The sequence below is a fragment of the Gracilinanus agilis genome, chromosome 6 (genome assembly GCF_016433145.1).
Source record: "Gracilinanus agilis isolate LMUSP501 chromosome 6, AgileGrace, whole genome shotgun sequence".
In the NCBI taxonomy this organism is placed as follows: domain Eukaryota; kingdom Metazoa; phylum Chordata; class Mammalia; order Didelphimorphia; family Didelphidae; genus Gracilinanus; species Gracilinanus agilis.
The window spans coordinates 15,824,272-15,838,366 of NC_058135.1; the positions used below are offsets into that span (position 1 = coordinate 15,824,272).

The window sequence follows — 14,095 nt, forward strand, 5'->3', positions numbered from 1 at the left end:
CTTTCCTTCCTCCTTTCCTTCCTTCCTTCCTCCCTCCCTTCCTCCTTTCTTTCCTCCTTCCCTTTCTCCCTCCCTCCCTCCCTTCCTCCTTTCCTTTCTTCCTCCCTCCCTCACTCCTTTCCTTCCTCCCTCCCTCCCTTTCTTTCTCCCTCCCTCTTTCCCTCCCTCCTTTCCTTCCTCCCTCTCTCCCTTCCTTCCTCCTTCCTTTCCTTCCTCCCTTACTTCTTTCTTTCTTTTCTTTCTTCCCTTACCTTCTGTCTTAGTCTCAATACTAAGTATCTATATTCCAAGGCAACTCTTGTAAGGGTTAGGTAAATGGGATTAAATGACTTGCTTAGGGTCACTCGAATGACTGATTTTTTGCTAAGGCTTTTTGAATTTTATTAGGACAGGGGGGAGCCACAGGAGATTATGGAGCATGGGAATCTCCACAAATAGATAATACCCGGACAGGGCTACCTCCTACAACATACCCAACAAGTTGAAGTCCTGTTCTCTAGGTAGGCCATTGCCCTTTGAGATAACTCTGTTAGGAAGTCTTACATCTGCCTCCACCAGCTTGAAAGACTCAGCACATTGCTTACTCTCTTGGCCTCAGTTTCCTTTATATAAAATGAGGGAGCTGGACTTGGTGAGCCCTGGCATCCTTCTCTGCTCTAGCTCCCAGAAGCTAGGAGGGTGTGCACAGAGGACTCCTGTTCCAAAGTGCTCCTTCTCTGTCTGGAGGAAAAAGGCCCCCAAATAAGCCTGGGGAAGCCTGGGGTTCCATGTTTCTTGGATCCTTCCCAGGACAGGAGGTTCTCTCCCTCCACCGAGCTCTCAGGATCCAGTCCCTGAGGAAGGACAGCCTGGCCTGGGTGCTTCCAGACCTTCAGGAAGTGGATGGAGAAGAGCCCCCATGCCTGCTTTCTCCAAGGGGTTGGCACAACTGGCAGAGTTTTTCTCCAGGAAGCCAGGGGACGAGCAGGAGGGCACAGGAAGTGGAGGGGAGCTCTGGGGACAAGCAGTAGCTCTGTGCTGCCACTTTGGCTGTGGGCACTGGCGCTACTCACAGCAAATATTTGAAGCCACCAGGTCTGGAGCTGGCCATAACTTCATTTCCTAGACAATTGGCGCATAGTAATCTGGGCTGAAGGAGCAGCCAGGAGCCTGGAGGACCCCAAACCAGAGGAGACGAAGCAGAAAGGATCTGGCTCCTGGGCTAAAGCCCCGACCTACTTTCAAGCAGTGAATGAGCTTGATGCAGGCTTCCTCTGCACACGCACTGTGCCAGGGGAGGGTGGCAATTTGGGAGGCCTGGGGCAGGGGGGTGAGAAGGGAGACTTGTCTGCAGAGCCTGGACAGGCAGGGAGCAGAGCAAACAGATTCTTTCATGAAACCATTATCTCCAACCACTCCTCCAGGCCCCAGTGGACACTGTGCCCAGGTTGGCCCAGACCTGAGCCTGGCTCTCTCCATAGGCCCAAGGCTGAGCTGGCACAAAGGCCTCGTTCCCCTAGCATGGCCACCAGCAGAAGCTTTGCTTCCCCAAAGGCACGGCCCACAGCGGTTAACCTGTCTTCAACCCCGTCATTCTGCCTGGCAGATTCCAGGCAACTCACAGAAAAAGAGGGACTGGTCAGAGTGGAAGAGAATATGGAAAGCGTGGCACAGCGGGGCTGGCCCTGGGAACACCAGCACGCCAGCCCGGGCCGCCATCTTTCCACAGGGCCTTGGCACCGCTCAGAGAAACAGTTGGGTGTGGTCTGCCCCTGCCCCTTGTGCCTCCTCCGAGTGGGCAGGCAGCCCTCAGAGAGCCTGACTCACATCTCACCGGAGCCTCAGGATCACGCCAAGGGTCACAGGGGGCATTACTGTCTCCATGGGAGAGGTGAGGAAACTGAGGCCCAGCAGGGTCCCAGGCCTCCGAGAGCCCAGTGGTCTCTTGTGCGTTAGACATGCTTGTTCCCATCCCTCTTTGGTCCCTATAACAACGCAGGGAGAGAAGGAGGGCTCTTCTGATCTCCAAGTTGGTGAAATGACCTATCCAGGATCACACAGCTAGGAAGGGTCCCAGATAGGATTCAAACTCACTTCTTCCCAAGTCTAAGTCCTGCCCTCTTACCACAGCACCACCTGGCAACCTCTGCCATCCCTGTGGCTGTCATCTGCCCCATCTGTGTCTTCCTACACCATCAACTACCACATCTGTCAGTCTCCAAATCCCAGAATGGAGGACAGAAGAGCCTTCCGGGCTCCCACAGCCCAGCAGGGACAGGGACAAGAATGCCCTCAAACTCACCCTCAGCTGGAGGCCTTTACTCACATACCTGCAAGGGAGGGGAGCTCATCACCTCTCCAGGCAGTGTAATAAAAGAGTAATAAAGAAAAGGGTAAATTAGGGGGTTTTGGTCCTTTGGTGGGAAAGAAGGGTGTAATAGTGAATTGAGGTGGTAAGGAGAGATGTAAGGGAATGGCTGAGCTTAGGGAAATAGAGGACAAGACAGTATAATGAAGGGTAAGGGAGATGATGAGGTAATTAGGGGAGCACTAAAACAATAGTCAAGGGATATTTGTTTCAAGGGTAAGCCCTACTTGTCTATGGGGAATTAAATCCTCAAAGTCTAACTGCTACAACCCCAAAATCCACCCTTCTCCCAAAGCCCACAGGAAATCAGGAAGGTAATAGGGGAATGATATAGGGAAGATCAGGGAAGGTCCAGAGAAGTTAGCTAAGCTTCAAATGTCAAAGACAAAAGCACAGATTCAAGGCAAGGTTTCAGCCCGAAGGCAGAGCCCAGTTTGCCCCTCCACTCTTCACAAGCTTCTGGGACCAACTGAACTTGTTCAGAGTTCTAAGGCTGGCCAACTGCCAGAAGTCCTACAGTTAGGTTTTGCAAGGGTAAAAGCCTTGAATGCATCTCTGCATTACAGCAGCCACTCTACTTTCTAATCTCTAGAAAGTGTTTCCTGACATCTGGCCTCAGTGGACCTCTTAACAGCTGCCCCCCTGCTCCCCCTCCCTCGGGAGCCAAGCAGACAGACGGGTGGCCTGCTAAAGCCCTGCTCATGCCCCAGGGAGCCCTCCCGGTCCAGGACACACAGCCCTGGCTCCTTCCACAACCCCCATCCTGTGGAATGGGATCACTGCCCCAGATCCCTGCTCCTCCGGCCTCCTCTGCTGCCTCTCCAGGGAAACCATGGCCAGATGAGGTGGGAGGCAGGCAGAGGGCAGCAGGACAACCTCCCCTCCGTGCCCAGAAGTCAGGTCCAGGCCAGAAGGCTTGGGATTCCCCAGGGATGCTGAGGGGGGTGGGGGTTGGCACCGGGACCCAGAGAGGGCCTGCCAGTCTCTATGCCTCGGCTCAGGTCTTCTGCCTGTGTGGGGACCACTCGGGCCTCCCCTTCTCCCAGCATCCTGTCACCCCCCTTTGGGGTCTAGGACAAACCCTTTCCCTATAAAAATCCCGCAAGTGTGCCCATCTCGGGTCAAAAGTTCTGCGTTCCAATTCTGTCACGGAGCTTGGGCCAGCCCTGCTCTTCCCTATTTCCCCCCCCCCCCCCCCCCAATATGTGTCTGTGTCAGGGTCTCTCCCTCTCCTTCACACACACCGCTCCCTCCTTTTCCCAGGCCCCTACAGTGGGTTGTGGAGAACGGCGTTGGGGGGGCTCCCAGCTAAGTGTGTGCCGCTCCCCGCCCGCCAGACCCTTGCAGCTCCGACAGTCCAGGGGCTCTCCCCACCCCTTCCAACACAAGACTTCGGAGCTCCCCCCCTTCCCCGGACTCCCTTCCCCCTCCCCAGACACGTGGACAACTACGGGGCTGGCAGGGATGCCGGGCTGGGAGAGCCACGAGGGCAGTGGGGCAGGGGAGGGGGACCCGCCATTCCGGGCGGAGATCCCCTGTGCCGCCCCGCCGAGGCCAAAGTCCCCTCCACTCCCAGCCCGTAGCCCTCCACCTCTGTCCCGCCCTCACCTGTGGACAGTGTCTCGAGCAGCAACAGCAGTAGCAGCAGCAGCAGCAGCGGCGGGGGGACGAGGCGGAGCCCTCCGGACCGCGGCATCTTCCTCTGCAGCCCCAGCCCTAGCTCGGTGCTCGGCCCCAGCCGCCGCCTCCCAGTCCCGGGCCAGGGCAGAGCTCCGTCTGAGATTGATCGGGCTGGAGGAGCGGAGGGCTCCTCGGCTGCCCTCTGGCGGTCACTCTGGGAAGGGCCGGGAGGAGGGACACTGGCGACTGCGGTCCCCTCAGTGGGTCAGCCAGAGGAAGGGACCTGCCCATGGCAGATCCAGAGCTAGGGGTGAGGGCTGGGAGACCATAGAGGCCACCGAGGCCAAGCCCTCCTCCCCTCTTTTTCAAACCGAGGAGGAGACTGAGGCCCACGGGATGGGGGGTCGGGGCAGGCACCAGCGCCGGGTAGTCAGTGCATCCAGGCAGACTCCCAAGCCACCTAACTGACAAGCCGCATCGAGTACCTAGTGGGTGCCAGGAGCGGGCTCAGGGGACGCGAAGACCGAAAGGAAGCCCCCCTCCCCTCCATTTGCATCCGGGTGGAGGACCTCCACTTTCTCTCTCTACACCTGGCTGGTCCGAGCTATTTACGTGTGGGGTCCCGGATTGGACCGGACATTCCCTGAGGGCGGAGACCATCTTTGCCCTAGTCTGCTCTGCGCTGGGCGCTTGGTAGGGGCTTCATAGACGCGGATGGACGCTGGCCGGAAAGTCTTCCCTGACCTTGCAAGGTCTCTGACTGTTTTCTTCCCAGGCTCAGCGGTGCCTGGCACGTAGTAGGCTTGTTATAAATCCTTCTTCACCTGACCCAAGAAAGTGACATTTTATGGAAGAGACAGATATAGACAGGTCGGCATCTACACATAAATAATAGACACAGGCAGACTCAAAACAAGACACGGGGGTAGGGTGGGGTGGCAATAAGGGAGGGGGATGGTTGAGATCCTGGGTGGCTTCCTGTAGGTGGAGGCATTCCAGGACAGAAGGCTGGTAGGTGCCCTCCAGGAAGTTGGACAGTCGGGGAAAATGCAAAGGAGCCAGAAAAGCCCACTCTGCCAGTATGGAGGTGTGAATGAAGAAGAATGAATGAGGCAGAAGACGGAAAGCTGGGAAGGGGCCAGGAGAAAGGGCTCTGAATACGAAATGCAGCATTTTGGATTTGTTCCAGGGACGCAAAGGGGAACCACCAGAGTTTATTGAGTGGGGGGAGGGAGACTTTTATTTTAGGAAAACCTGGATGGAGTGGCTGAATGGAGGATGGGCTGGAATGGGGAGAAACTTGAGGCAGTCCAGGCGTGAAGTGACCAGGCTGGGGATTGTCAGAGGAGAGAATGTGGTGTACTGGAGAGACATTGTGAAGATGAGCTTGACAGCACCAGCTTAGATGTGGGGATAAGGAAGAGAGGGAGGAAATGAGGAAAGCTCCTAGAGGGACCGACCTTAGCCATGGCGGGAAATGTGGGCTTGGAGAAGAGGCTAGGTCAGGGATGGCGAATCTTTTAGAGACAGCCCTACACTCTTCCCTCCATACCCCAGACAGGAGGGAGAAAGCGCTCCCATTGGCTGCTGGGCAGAGGTTGGGAGAAGTGAGGAAGTGAGAGGGGGAGGGGAACAGCTCTGTCGGGAGTCCCTCTGGCTTTCTAGTAATGAACTCTGGCAGGTGTGGCCACAGAGAGGGCATGTGTGCCATAGGATCACCATCACAGGTCTAGGTGTACCATGTTCTCTTGGTTCTGCTCACTTCACCCTGCATCAGTTCATGTAGGTCTTTCCAGCTCTTTCTGAAATCATCCTGTTCATCATTTCTTATAGTACAATAGTATTCCATCACCATCATATACTATAACTTCTTCAGCCATTCCCCAATGGATGGGCATCTCTTCAATTTCCAATTCTTTGCCACCACAAAAAGAGCTGCTATAAATATTTTTGTACAAACAGGTCCTTTCCCCTTTTTTATGCTCTCTTTGGGATATAGATCTAGTAGTGGCATTACTGAATCAAAGGGTTTTATAAGCTCTTTGGGCACAGTTCCAAATTGCCCTCCAGAATGTTTGGATCAGTTCACAACTCCACCAACAATGCATTAGTGTCTCAATTTTGCCACATTCCCTCCAACATTTACCACTTTTAGAGCAGAGTTTAGGAAGAAAGATGAATTCCATTGGATGTCCTATGAAACCAGGAATTTTTATAGCTAATTTTTTAAATTCTCTTTCAAACTTTCCATGTTAGTATCCACATTGCCCTGCTCTTCTGAATTCCTTTTTGAACTTCTCTCTTCTTCTGCGCGTTTTTAAAATGTTTCATTGATACTCTTCTTCTTTCCCTATGTTTGTGTTAGCATTTTCACTTGCCTCTTCCTTTTGTAATGGGTAAAAGAGGAAATAACTGAGGAAACAAGGGTCTGATTTTCTGAGGGTATTGATTTATTAAGCAATGCATGCCCATTGCCTAACAAATTGGGAGCTGGTCCCTTCCTCAGCTTAGGGGAGACAGAATTTATCCACTTAAACAATTAATCAAATAAAGCCAGTTAATTAAAAGGAAATAATATAACATCAGGTAATCTGATTTCTAATTGGATAAAAGAGTAAACAGGTTCCTGAATCCAGGAAAACAGGAATCCTGCTCCTCCAGTGTCTGTCACCATCAAAAGGAACATGGAAACAATAACTGCTTGATCACTGTGGGGCTAGTTTTCAGATTGGATATCTGTCCAATCATGAAAAAGCTCCTTCCATCAAACTTCGGATGTGATTGTGTTTCTCTATCCTTTGTTAAGGGTCTCTCAGCAGCAGGTGGAGGTGGTTCAGTTTCCCAGCCATGTAGGCCTGGGTTCAAACAATGCAGTAAAGTTTGCTCTCTGTTACCACAATTGAATAAACTTTTCCCACAAGACAGAATTTGGACTGGGCCCATAATTGAACTGTGCTAGTTTCAGAACTGAGTCACAAGAGGGAGTCAGTGTGGTTCATTCACTTCCCATAATTGACCACAATTTTCTCCCGCCTTTATTCCCTCATCCCCTACACACCATGCCCTCAGGAACTAGTCTCCACAACTCATACTCCAGTTGGCACATTGGGCCCCCACAGGGAAGCTGCCTTCTTTTCCTTACCTGGTATTAGAGGTAACTCTGAGAGGTCTGGTGTTCAATTAGGGATTGAATGCTATGTCCAACGAGCCATCATCATGCTTAACACAAAGCCTAGCACACAGTAGACACTTAATAAATGCATCTTCTCTCCTTCCCTTATGTGTCTTATATATTTCATCTGCTCCACTGATCAACATTTCTGATTTTTTCAACCAGTGCCAGGAAGTTGTCATGATTATATAGTTTGACATCTGGTACTGCTAGTCTTTTTCATCATTTTCTTTGAGATTCTTGATTTTTTGTTTCCCCAGATAAAATTTTTTATTATTTTTCTAGTCATGTAAAATCACTCTTGTGTAGTTTGAATGGCATGATACTGAAGCTGTGCATAAATATTTTTGTGTCACTTTTATTAAATTGGCAGGATCCAACCATGAGCAATTAGTTCCTTTCTATTTACTTAGGCCTATGTTTATTTCAATAAGGAGTATTTGGTAGCCTATTCATAAAGTTCCTGTTTGTGCCTTAGGCAGTGGACTCTCAGATGTTTTCTATATCCTGTAGTTAAGTTTGAACAGAATTTCTTTTTCTGTCTGTTTCTGCTGGGTCTTTTTTTCTTTCTAATATGCAAAAAGTTTGATGACTTTTTTTTAGATTTATTTCATATGCTAAAATTTTACCGAAGTTACTAATTGTTTCAATTGATTTTTAGTTAAGTTTTTCTGATCTTTCTTTCTTAATCTCAAATCTCCCTCTTTATAATTTGCCTCCATCACTCCTGGTTCGTCCCTGTGGAGTTAAGCAGGATAAGAATTCCATGTGAAAGGTCTCCAAATACATGAAGGCTGGAGGTGAGGAAGAGCCACCAGAGATCAATGAGTAAGGGAGGTGCACTGTCAGTCCTGCATGAACTTGAGGAAAAATCCCTTTGGTGGCTGAATGGAAGATGGCTGGGAGTGGGGAGAGACTTGAGGCAAGCAGACCCATCTGTAGACAACAGGCCAGGTTTGAGGGGATGAGGGCCTGCCCTAGGGCAGGGGCAGTGCCCAGTGCTGGCAAAGAGAAGGGGGTATTTGAGGATATTGCAAAGATAAAATGGACAGGCCTTGGCAACAGCTTGGATGGAGAAGGGGCACAATGAGAGATAGTAGAGAATCCTGAGGGACTGAGGAGCAGTAACAGGGCAGCGGGGAGGGGGACAGTTTGGGGAGGAAGAAGGGAAAAGAGGGGGTGAATGGCCCCAATTTTTTTCAGTGGAATATAAGGCAAAATTCTTGGATAAGAGAGTGGGGAGAAGGGAAGCCATGGTAGGTTTGAGAAAGGACGAAGAGGGAGCACACAAGAAAGGTAGGGTAGGTGGGGGTTAGTTCACAGGGACAGTAAAAAGGGAGTAGGAAATGGAGGCAGGATTGGGGTTTGAATAATGGCACAGAGGGGCTCAGAAATATGGGATTGAGAGTTTTACTGGATTTGAAATTTTGCTCCCTTTCGGGGAATGAGATCAGGTAGGCTTGCCACATCCCTAAGGGCCTAGCCTCAGGGTAGAGCCCTCTTCTGGCATTAGGCAGCTGAGGTGTGGGACCAGTCCCAGGAATGGAGGAAATGAAGCTTCTCTCCTTTCCTTGGAGGCAGGCCAGGCCCGCCTGGGCCAGGAGCCTGGAGGAGGGAGCACAATGAAGCTTGTTTCTCTTCTTCTTCCCAGGAAGTCAGGAATAGGCCAAGCCAGGAAATTGGTGGAGGGAGCAGGATGGCTGGCATTTCTCTACTTCCCCTGCAGCCAGGGAAGGATGGAATGATATCTTTCTCTCTTTTCCTCCCTCCCTCCCCATCCCCACCCCCTTTCTCTCCTTGTCTCCCAGTTGGTCTCTTTCTCTCTCTCTCTCTCAAAGGAAGGGCTTTTCTCCTCTGTTTCTCCCCTGATGCTGTGCTTTTAGGGGATGCAGGGAGGCTTCTGGCTGGATCCAAAGGTCTTGGGTTCTAATCCACCCTTTAATCCTAGCTATGTCACTTCCAACAAGTAAATCTCTGAAACTCCTGGAGCCTTAGTTTCCTCCCCTGTAAAGCAAAGGGACTTGCCTAGATGACCTCGGGAGTCTCTTGGCTCTGTATTTCTGCCTCAGCCATGTATAATGTATTAGCATATTTGGCCCCCACATTACTCTAAGGGCAGCTTTGGTTTCCTCAGGCCTCCCTCCCAGCTCATGCTGAATGGAGCTCCAAGCGCTGTTCTGTCCTGGCAAACACTGCGCAGGCTTCCTTATAATCCAGTTGGGATGGAACTTAATGAACAGGGATGCTATTTAGGTTGATGCACTAGAACTATCTGTGGCAGCTTTAGAACCCCTTCAGCTTAGTGGGGTCTGTAACCTGGGGTGCAGAAGCTTTTTTTTTTCAGTGTTGATAACTAGATGTCACCATTGTAGTTTCCTTTGTAATCCTTTATAACTTATCGTGCATTAAAAAAAAAACAAAAAAACAAAAAAAAACACCTTTACCTTCTGTCTTGGAATCATCAATTCCAAGGTAGAAGAGTGAGCAGTAACGGCTAGGCAGTGGGAGTTAAGTGACTTGTCCAGGATCATCCGGCTTGGAAGTGTCTGAGGCCACATCAGAACCCAAGACCTCTTGTCTCTAGGCCTGGCTCTCAATCCACTGAGCCCCCCCCCCCCAGCTGCCCTCTATTGCAGGAATTTTAATATATGTATTTTAAAATTCTGGTCAGGGATCCATAGAACTCACCAGCCTATCAAAGGAGGTGAGGATCCAGAAGAGGTCGGGAACTTCTGGCCTGGGGTGTGCCAAAGGCAGAGCTGGGAGGGTTCGGTTTAATAACTCAGTTTAATAACTTAATAATTAAGCATCTACAGCTTGTCAGGTCCTCTGCTGAGCTCCACTGATACGAAGACAAGAGGGTGCCTGACCTCAGGAGACCAGCCGATATGTTCCCAGATAAGGAAATCCCAAATCCAAACTGAGTTAGGCAAAATAACTTCAGGAACGCTAAGAACTGGCATTCTGCAAGATAACAGGGAGGCACAAGTGCCCTCCAGAACTGGGGGACAGCCCGCGCAAAGACAGAACGTCAGCGTCGGGGGAGAGCTAGCCAGTGGATCGCTTCTACCAGAAAAGAGAGTACTTGAGAGGCAGCAATATGGATGATTCTGGAGGTGGGAGCCCTGTTGTGCCAGGTCGGAAATGGTACATTTTATTCTAGAGGCAAGGAGGAGCCAGAGAAGATATTTCAGTAGGGGAGTGGCATCGAAATGTGCTTGAGGATCAGTCAGTCTGTAGTGGGACCCAGAAATGAAAAGAGGAAGAAATAGGGCAGGATGAGGGAAATCCAGAGGTTTGGGGGCTGAATCAAGTACTCCTCTAAGCTCAGGAACCAGTCTGGCCAGGGAAGACCCTCTCTGATGGCCACCGATAAACAGAGAGAGATGGCATTTGTGTTCCATGCTCTTGAGACCTGCATATCTGACGGACAGACAACATCCCCCAACCTTAGGACCCCTCAGGACCCCCCCAGTCACCTGGCCTTGCCAGTTACAGTGCCAACCTCAGCCCTTCCTGCCCCAAAGTTACCCATCCTTGAGGTCACATGCCAACCCCAAGCCCTTCCCCAAGTCACTGAAGTCACCCCCTCTAGCCTTCCCTCCAAAGTCCCCTGTAAGTCACACGCATCCTGCGCCTTGTTTTCTGTCAGGCACTCAGCCCTCCCACGAAGCCAATAAAACACCACTTTCTGTTGCTTTGGGCCATCGACCTCCCCAATAAACCTTTTGAGCTTTATTGGGGCGCCTGTGATTCTTCAGGTGGGAAATCCTCACTAACAGTGACAGATGGATGGCCAAGTGTAGATGGTTGCTGTTGTCAGCGGTGTAGAAGGCTGATTGGAGAGAGAAGGAACAGGAAGTGGGCTGCCCTCATGCGATGTGAAGATGAGCTCGATTCGATTCAATTCAATCAAATATTTCTTTCTCTTTTTTGAAAACCTTACTTTCCATCTCAGGATCAGGCCTATGTATTGGTTCTAAGGCAGAAAAGTGGTAAGGGCTGATGACGAGGGTTAAGTGACTTGTCCAGGCTCGCCAGCTAGGGGTACGAGGGTCACTGAGTCACTTAGCTGCCCCCTCAAATATTTCTTAATTGCCTTCCTCATTTCGGGCATGGGAAATAGAGCCTAGCCGAGAAAACCGTCCCTAGCTCTAGGAGCTGCCATTCTCCCGGACGCTGGAGAAACTGACTGCGAAGAGAGGAATGTCTTTAGAAGCTGCCCAAGGGAGGAAGGCTTTAGCTTGTTGAACTGAACCCACATTGGGCATTAGCTTAATGGGACAGGTTCATGTTGGGGGGCTTATGAGGAGGTCTAAATGAGAGAATTCAAGCCTTATGCTAACTGGAATGGATGCCAAGGGGACCTTCATCTGCACGGCCATTCTCCCAGCTAGTAGACTCCCAGTCCTTCTACACCTCCTTCAAGGCCAGGGGACACTGAGATGCTGTGACTTCCAACTTCCCCACTCCTGAGCCAGCCTTGGTAAGGAGCCTTCTGTACCTGCTTCACTGGCCTTGGCATTCAATGCTCTTTCCTGACAGCTCAGACCTGCCATAACTTGAGCCCCATGAGCCAGCCTTTCAGAAGCCCTCCATGCTAGCAGGGGACTTCAGAGGGAACCTTTGTCCTGGTGACTAGGATAGACAATGTCCTCTCTCCTCCAGGCTTAACGCACCCATCTCAAATCCAGGTATTATCCATCGCACTGAGTTCTGGAGATGGTGGGGAATGGCATCACCCAACAAGACAGCCACGTGGGATTCCCCTTGGGGCCCCCAGGGGGCGCTAAAAGACGAGGCATTTTCCATGCCTCCATTGGAACGCAAGTTTAGAGCCAGCCTACAAGGTCCTCAGAGGATGCAACTTCCGCCCCTCATTTTACAAATAAGGGAACTGAGGGCCAGGGAAGTCAGATGTCCTGCCTACGGTAGTCAGCCAGGAAGCAGTGGAGCTTCTGACTCCCACGTTGGACCACTCCTTTCTCTCTCAACTTCTATATATCTAAGCACTTGGCCTGTAGAAATGGGGGGCCTGGGACCCCCAGAAGTAGCACAGATTGGAAGAGTCTGAAAGCCTAGGACCCAAAGGGGTGCAGAAAGGGAGGGGGAGGAGATGGAAGAGAAGCTTTGCTGATGCCCCCAAGTCCTGCCAGAGCACAGGGACAAACTCCTGATCCACATCGGAGGCCCAGCCCAGCCCACCTTTCACTGCCTTCAGGACACAGAATGGCAGGCTAATTGGAAAGTGAATTCTAACTATACCATGGACCCTGGGTCAGCCTTGGAAATCTTGAGCCCATCTTCCCAGTGGCTTTCCCAGGGGTGAAATGGGTTCCCAATCTGCCTTCAGGCACCAGCCCAAGGAAACGGGGATGGTCCTTTGGCCTGGACAAAAGTTGGGGCAGGGGCAGTCGCCTACTTCTGCTTATACCCAAGGGGAAGCATTCCAAGTCACCGGAGATAGAGGAGGCAGTGGAGACAGAGTCCAACTTGGCCTAAGAAAAGACTTCCTTCTAATGAGAGCTGTCTGAAAGTAGAATGGGCTGAGTCTGGAGAGAGACACATCTCAGGGAAACCTTAGGCCCAACGTGGGTACAGGTCATAAGATCCTAGATCTGGACTTGTAAAGGGCCATCAATTCTGAAACCCTCATTTGGTAGATAAAGAAACTGAGGCTAAGGGAGGTTTAGTGACTGTCCCAGGGACACACAGGCAGTTTCAGAGGTGAGATTTGAACCGAGGTCCTTTCATTCCAGAGCTAATGCTCTCCCCTGGCATCATGCCCACGAGACCATTTCCTCAGCATCTGAAGTCTAGGCTTGGCCTTGGGGGTGGGGATGGGAATGGGAAAGTCCCAACCAACCAGGTGGGATGCTGCAGAATCAGAATGACCCAAGGTGGACTTGGAAGTTGACCTGGTAGAGAGATTAGTGTGACGATGGGCACGAACACCGAAACCATCAGATGGCGGGCACGGGCTGCTTAGTTTTGCTGAGCTGCTGCTTTTGCTTTTTTCAGTTACAATGTAGAAACAATCTTTGACATTGTTTCTTGACATTCTAAAATTCTTATTTTCTCCTTCCCTTCCCTCTCCCTGAGGTGGTGAATAGCTTGCTACAGGTTATACCTATACTTTCTCGTAATACGTATTCCAACATTTCTCATGTCATCACAGAAGTCACATTTCACAATACAATAGAAATCCCACGAACGAAATATAGTGGAAGATGGCCTGCTTTGTTTGATCTGCACTTGAGGCTACAACAGTTTCTTTTCTGGCTATGGATGGCATTTTCACCATGAATCCCTCGTGGTTATCTTGTCCTTCGCAATCAGTCATCACACAATATTTCAGTTATTGCATACATTTTTGTCCTGGTTCTGCTCACTTCACTTTGCATCGGTTCATACAAGTCTTTCCAGGTTTTTCTGAATTCATCCTGTTCATTGTTCTTTCTGGCACAATACTATTCCATTACAACTATATGCCACAACTTGGTCATCCATTTTACAAGTAACGGACAACTCCTCCGTTTCCAATTTTTTGCTGCTACAAAAAAGAGGTACGAAAAATATTTTGGTCCATGTAGGTCCTTTTTCCTTACCTCTGATCTCTTTGTGATACGGTCAAAAGGTATGTGTACTTTTGTGGCTCTTTGAGCCTGGTTCCACATTTTTCTCCAAAATGGATGTATCAGTTCATAGTTCACCAACAGTATGTTGGTGTCCCACATCTCCTCCAACATTTATTGCTTTCCTTGTTGGTCACATTAGCCAAGCTGGTAGGTGTGAGATGGTAGCTCAGAGTTGTTTAATATTCATATCTCTAACCTAAAGTGATTTGGAGCATTTTGGCAAATGACCATGGAGAGTTTTAATTTCTTCCTCTGTGAACTGCCTGTTCATATCCTTTGATCATTTTTTAAATGGGGAATGCATTTTATTTTTATAAA

General features: G+C 50.3%; 1 protein-coding gene across 1 annotated transcript in view; it reads right to left on the bottom strand.

Moving 5' to 3' along the window:
• PDGFRL (platelet derived growth factor receptor like) overlaps positions 1-1,698 on the bottom strand; it is a 39,194-nt gene extending 37,496 nt beyond the window's left edge. Inside the window, exon 1 of the mRNA XM_044681128.1 lies at positions 1,602-1,698. Coding sequence (XP_044537063.1) covers positions 1,602-1,698 — 97 coding nt within the window. The remainder of the gene's footprint in view (positions 1-1,601) is intronic.
• Between the last annotated feature and the right edge of the window lie 12,397 nt (positions 1,699-14,095).